The sequence below is a fragment of the Echinococcus granulosus genome (genome assembly GCF_000524195.1).
Source record: "Echinococcus granulosus chromosome Unknown EG_S00126, whole genome shotgun sequence".
Lineage (NCBI taxonomy): Eukaryota > Metazoa > Platyhelminthes > Cestoda > Cyclophyllidea > Taeniidae > Echinococcus > Echinococcus granulosus.
The window spans coordinates 147,643-154,833 of NW_020170506.1; the positions used below are offsets into that span (position 1 = coordinate 147,643).

Consider the following 7,191-nt stretch of genomic DNA (forward strand, 5'->3'; position numbering starts at 1 on the left):
TCCACGTTTTGTGTACCAGTCCGATCGCGATAGATGCAACAGCTCTTAGGCGCTGCGATGTAGTGCACTTACCCTCGCATAGCTGTGCATGACATCGCCAAGACAACTCATCATTTTATTTGTGTAAACTCACGGATTTCTGTCACCTGTACTGGGGTCAAACCGTCAGTAGACTCAAAAGGCGGACAACGTGTTGTCATGACACTGGCATGTGAGAGCGGTCGGGGTCACAAGCAGAGCGTGTGCCCACACGGCAGGCTGTGGGAATCACTCATCCCTCTTAGCACACTGGAATATACAAATATTACTGAAAAGGACCTTGAAGTCAGACACACAAGTGTACACACACTTGTGTGAAGTCAAAACTCAACACTCAGGCTATTCCACACTACCGCTATTGGCATCGCTGTGAAGAATGCCTTTGTGAGGAAATGCATGAGGCATTGCAGAGTTGATAAAGACAAACAGATGAGACACCACTGATTTATGGGAGCCACACATGCACACTTGTTGTCATTTCATACTTGGGCTAATTCTGCGCTTCACTACATGAACATCCCAAGCTCCATTATGCATGTTTCCACCAGGCAGTAAGGTTCTATGCCCTTCTCCTTCCACCCACAGCTCGTGTTTCTCAGTCCTTCTCCTTCCACATCCACCTATTTACTGCATTTAAACATATTATGAACAGCAACAATTTTATTGTATTGCGATGTCCCAAAGCTGAATTGTTCACTCAGCCACTCAGGAGATATTCACCTGATGAATATATAGCAAAGTTGTTACTCTTTTTACTGCATTATATTAGTGTCACAATAAACAAAAGTTTATAAGCAAATTACTCACACTTTTCTCGCACAATCCACGAATGAGATCCTAGCCAATTGAAGTCATTGCCGATACACACTATCCTCTGATCAAGTGGTGGCTTGAGGCTGCACACCACAATGCTGAACTGACAGGCACATTTGCCATTGCTGTAATCAATTTTCCCGGCAGTGTAGCCAACCAGTGCCATGCGTTACTACTATTTTAACTGACACACATAATCCACACAAGACCTTGCCAACTAAGCACTTCGGTAGCCTGACTGACTGCCACAACTCTCTCTTGATGCCGCTTGTTGGCAGCCTGATTGGAATAAAGTGTGCAAACGCGTGTACCTACACTCTGATGCCAGATGCACAAGGTGCATTGATAATGTGTTGGTGTGAGCCTAATGTGAAAGCATGTTAGATGTCCATGAGAGAAGGGCAATAATGTTTACTTAGAACCACTGCTGAGGTAGAAGATGATGGGAGTGATGCTGACGGCAGCAGTGACTGAACCACATAACAATCTCATCTGTCAACGGTTCGTATATTTGTGACTTATTCCATCTAGTTTCTCTACGTAGTCTCTTATCCTTCGTTGCAAGTCGAATACACATGTTACATGTGAATTTATTGGTCTTCAAATTAGCAAAGAGGCACGTGCTCTTTCTCCCTCATTTTCCTTCATTAATTAACTTTCTTACACTTGATTTGTCCCAAAAAAGGCAAGCCTCTCCCTGTTCATCCACCATGACGTTCCATTCAATCCACGTGAGATTGATAAGCTTAGACATGTCGTCTGTTGTTATACCGTAGAGACGAGGCATTTTTGCCTCATGGTAAAATGAAGCTCATAGTTTGTACGTCATGAACACTGAAGCCATTATTTAGGGTGAAGTACATTTGGTGGGCACACAATTCTGTCTCTAGATTAGCCGACATTTGAGCCACTTCAGTCTGGTTAACTGCGATGTTGGAACCTCTCCTCCACGGTTCCTATTTTAATGTGACATTGGTGACCAAATACAGCTATGGTATAGTCAAGTTAAAGTCGGGCGTTGTTACTACTTTCCCTCCACTATTGACCAAGCGTTCCTCGTCTTTCTCTCGCTAGTTGAAAAATACACACTTCACGTCCGACCTTTACCACCCTCCTATAATCTGAAAAGGTGCATACTTGGCAAATTCAGTGATTTCAGGAGAAGATGGATTCAAGAATCGAGGTTGGAGAACCAAGAAAACTGTTGGTTGGGCAAACAAGTGATTGGACTCAGCCACCTATTTCATGAAGTCCTTTCTCAATTTGGTAATATGGCATCTCAATCCTCCTCAATTACAAAGCCCTTGACAATACCCATCAGCCTGTATCTAATCCAATAAAAGGGATTAAACATTTTGGTCCCTTCCACATCTCTCTTCAGATCCCACCTTCACACTTCTTCAACTCTGATATCGCGGCCAACTTACCCCATTTCCACAAGGTTTAGGGGTAGATAATTCTAGTGCTAACGGACACACTTGAATGCTTCCACTTCCTCAGTAATTTGATTAGTGAATGAGTATGATTGTCACTTCACACCAAGCTTTCGTACCAAACATCGCATTGAGATAGAAATGGTTGAAGAGATACTGCTTCGGCACAAATGACGAGGCTTAGGTCGCTGCAATCAAATATACCCTCGCAGATATGCTGTGCAAAATGTGGTTCTTGTAAGGCGGGTAAAGCAATACTGTGTGTAGGAATGACGAAGCCTTGTAAGCACCATTAAGCCTTGTCACCATCCCCCACCGCTTCTGTGTGACTCTCAGCACTGTCAAGAGCGTTTGTGTCATTTGGCTAGGGTGATAGCATTTGCTACTAGCTTCTGTTTCTCATCCTTTTCTTCCACCTCTTCCTTACCTAATGAAACTGCTGTCTAAACTAGACGAAATTGCCATTGTATTTTAATACCTCACTAGTTTAACGTAGGGGAGATTGCACTGCAGTCACCACATGTCATCCACACAATGTGAAATGGGAGTGCGACTGGAGAGTTTAAAACCAAACCTCCCAGTCTAGATTGGTCAAAGGCAGGGCAGATCAGGCAAGCTAATTCTAAGCCAGGCACCCAGAGTTCCATCAGGCATTGCATAAGATTGAGACAGAGGCGAAGGCAGCAGCACACACTGAGGAGCCTACGTATGGGCGGCGCGGTGGTAGAGGAAATGCGAGGGACTAGTGCCTATTTACAAGTGTACATGAGTCATCTGTAGATCCAGTGGTTGGGCAATCAAATGTTGGTAGCGGTAGCGTGATGCAAGGTCAATTTCATTGTTACTGGAAATAGCAGATTTGTGATTGATCGCAGAAAGTAAACATTCACAGTTTGTTTGACGGTGGTACACAGTCGGTCTAATTATTCCACGATTCGGTAGTCGGGAAGACTACTCATGTCAAATATCAAAAATCATGAATTGTCTCCCTTCCTTTTCTTCATACAGTGCAGTCTGATGATTCATTAGAGAGAGAACACCCTGTCTTGCCAAAAAGCAATTCTAACATTGCTTTTGGAGTAGTTGCTGGGGTCGGAATCTTCGCTATTTGGGGTAAAGGGGAAGACGTAGGACGGACATTTTGCTGCTTCAGAGGTCACGAACACGAGACTGCTTATAGCTACTAGCAAATGTTTGGATACTGCTACTGCAAAAATAAACATTGTACACATGACCAGCAGCAAGATGATAGAACCATTTCGTCGAATTAGGCAGGACTCAAAATGCTAACTCCTAGACGAAAGGGATTACGGTGAGTGGAGTTTGCTGCAGACCAACTGTTGCAACATCACTTGGCTGCTCCTTCTACTACTGCATGCATGCCCTTCTTTTTGCGCCGTTCTTTTACTCCTACCTCGAATTTTCTCACCTATACGGAATTTGCAAGAAGCGGTGGCGATACAGGGGTAGTTGGAAAGGCTCCTCGTTTTTGTGGCACCGTAGAATGAAGTGGTGAAGAACCCACCGTCTCCTCCCATAACGCAGATGCACCTATCTGACCAATTGAGTAAGGTAGGTAACTAACCGTGCATGTGTGCTTTTGTGTCCACTTGTGCAAATGCAATTTCCTAGACGTGATTTGAGTTGCAGATTGTAGTCAAAGTATGATAGCATCTGGTGGATGATGTTACCATGTGTTAAATAGGTAGAGATTGAGTAAGAGTAGGGAGGATGTGATGCCACTATGACCTCAAGCGCAAAATAGGGGGCGGTGTGTGGGAGAAATGCAGACTCAACCCTCCAGCCATCAATGTCAAGCCTTCGGCCCATAAATCATAATGACATATTCTGTCTCTTGGTTAAAAGATGAGGAAGGTGGCATCGGATGAAAAGTGCATGGGTCCGCACTATTTTGGCATAGAATTTTATTGGTAAAAGTAAATTATTTGTGATGGACACTTGGCTCTGTCTTTGTTTAAATTGACCAATATTTAAGCCACTTCCATCTTGTTGTGGGTGATGGGCTGATAACCCTCACAACTTTCTATAGTGAATCGGTCAGGGAGTTGCATTCGTATTATGGGAAGCAATGGTAGGTTCTGCAGCATTCCCTCTTACGGTGCTGCTTCAACATGGAGACATTCGAACGGCTGTTTCGATGCCCCTTTTCGTGAAGTCTACAAATGTGAAGAACAAAGTAAGAAAGTAGAAAAAGACCTTGAGAGGAAAGTATGTATGTAGTTAGGCAGCTAAGTACTAGTAGCAGCAGATGTCAGAGTACTCTGTAACACTTGATCCACACGGTAGAACCTGTTGTATAGCAGACAGCCACATACACCTCTTCCAGCATCGAGTGATTTACATTCGGCTACATCAGATACATCACTGCGCCCTCCAGAGTCGCAAAAATGCCTTCCTTCCTCCTCCTCTAGGTCTTCCGTAACGCAGATTCCGACCCCATCAACTGCTCCAAAGCCAAATTTAGGTTTGCTTTGTTGAGAGACAGGGTGTTCAGTTGTGACACGGATCAGCGGACTGAACTGCGTGAAGAAATGAAAGGAGGCTTTTTGTGACATGTGACCTGAATTGACTCTTTCAGCGCCTTATGCAAATGGTTGAACAAAATCGCGCCACAGACAGAGCCAATACTTACAAGGATAAAGGAAATACTAAACCTCGCACTTCAATTGTGTGTGACACACCACAGCTCCTAACTGGCAGACACGTTTGCCACTTCTAATGGTCAGCACATATGGCTTTGTAATTAATCAGTTTGTTGTGTTGTTACAGCTCAGCCAATGGCTATGCTTGCATTGTCACAGTCGCCACACAAAACCCAAACCAGGCCCTGCCCGGTGAGCCACCTCTTAGTCTGACTGACTGTTATGGGTAGAAGTAATGAGTTCTTTAACATGTCATTGAAACCCATGGTTTAACTAAGAGTTTTTCTAAATTCTTCTGCTTCGTCATTACATCTCGATAGTTAAGCACTTGCGAAAGTTAGAAATGGCAGTAGAAACAGTCAAAGCAAATCGAAATACAGGTAACCAGCATCACTAATTACAACGATCTTTCCCATTTACGTGCTTAAGTTGTAAGTTATTTTGATACCAAATAATAGATTCGCGATGCCATGCAAGACAGTGGGACTTTCAGGCCTTCACTGTTGACAATATGGCTTCCAGTCTTTAATGTACAAGCTTTGCTGAGACCAATTACAATTTCTGGTCAAAAAAGAACTAAGGTGCATTACTGTCAATCTCACGCATTGTTCAGGAAATGCTTGTTTGTTAGTTTAAAGTGTACCAACATCAACATGATACCTGAGATGAAACGAGTATGGGAAATTAATCTTTACATTCAGGCTCACAATTTGAAGCCTAAACACCATCAGTGTAATTGCTGACACAGGTCAGACAAAAGGGCACCTTGCACTACTCCCAATTCGCAGAGATATGTGTTGTCAAGATGGCGGTATTTCATTGGTTCATCTGCACAAGAGCAAATTGACTCACACGCTGATTCATTGAGAAAATGAATGAAGGAACGGAGAAGTGCGTGGAGGTTGATTATTTCCACTTACAAGGAATCCCAATGAATGCATCAATTTTACTTCCTTCAAAGTTGACGCATCAACACAACCGCTCCTAGTGCCGAAGCACTGTGTATCGCTGCGATCATCACCTCGCAGTTAAGTAGTGCAAATGATATTGTAGCCAAGAGGCCCTTTGTTTTTTTGTCCTTTGCAGGCAAACCCAGCATAATTTCGCCTTCATAAAATTTGGGAATGGGTTGCAACACACCGGTAAGTGGCAATGATACAGCATGAGGGCTATCACTGTTTAAAAGGCCACTATCACCAGATCGCAATGAGACGCTGATCAGATTGACGCATTCAGATGAAAATTGTTGCTCAGCTGATTTGCTGATGGCAGTAATGGTTGATGACAGCAAAAACAATCACTCGCTCTTTTGGTACTGCTAATGCATTTATTTGGCTCACGCTTTCGTTTCACCTTAACCACTTGATGCATGCAACAGCACATTTTATCATGCTGACTTTGATCTCTCAACACAACTCTTACCATTACTAACACCATCAACAAAATCAGGCCGAAGATCAACAAAACATTTTTCTGATGATGTCGACAAAACTACTTTGAAGTTGTGCTATTACAACGTCCTCCCTCTAGACTCAGGCTTTGACAACCACTCGACCGCCCAGGTAAAGCCTACATTTCGTGTTTTCTATCGTTTCTATTCGCGACTAATATTGAATTATTCTTGTGCTCTGGCTTGCCATTTCACCGATGCCCATGGTCATGATATCTTTACTAAGGAGATTCTGTTCCCAAACATGGGTTCATCAAAACTCATTGTCCTGATGACATGCAGCCTACGAACCTGCTCTCACTGGATTATTGTGTATTCATAGCATCGACTTCGTCTCCGTCCTAGTTGGTACTCACTGTTACCACTCTTACTGTCGAGTTCTATCAGAGGAGATCATTACCCACTTTACCTACGCAGATATCTCCCTTGTCAATGTGCCATTAAGCCTAAGTATTCCAATGCATGCAAATTCCAGCTTCACTGCTCTACGAACCAGCACCAATTAGGCTTTTCATCTAAAAATTGAGCATGCGTCATGGTATCCAACTGCTCCAGACTCTCTCCTTCAAATTCTCCCAAAACTATGCTCACATGATTGCAACCCCTCATTCTTGTACTTGTTCATTTAGAACCTCAAATTCAGAAAACAGGTATTCCACCCTGTCTAGGTCCCACAAAGGTGTCACTCAGACCTCCAATCTTCATGTAAATATGACGGAAATAGTACAGCACCTAAATGTGCACTTATAATGTTACTCTTGCCTGCCAAATATTATGATAGTTATGACATTCC

The 7,191-nt window shown here is 43.3% G+C and overlaps 1 protein-coding gene across 1 annotated transcript; it reads left to right on the forward strand. All coding sequences in view use genetic code 11, as the record gives it.

Annotated features, from left to right (window-relative positions):
- Window positions 1–4,374: 4,374 nt before the first annotated feature.
- On the forward strand, window positions 4,375–4,858 carry EGR_08981 (hypothetical protein; the record flags this gene model as incomplete). The annotated part of the gene is made up of 2 exons (XM_024498230.1): window positions 4,375–4,482; window positions 4,718–4,858. The coding sequence occupies 2 exons, from the start codon at window positions 4,375–4,377 to the stop codon at window positions 4,856–4,858; spliced, it is 249 nt and encodes an 82-aa protein (XP_024347372.1).
- Between the last annotated feature and the right edge of the window lie 2,333 nt (window positions 4,859–7,191).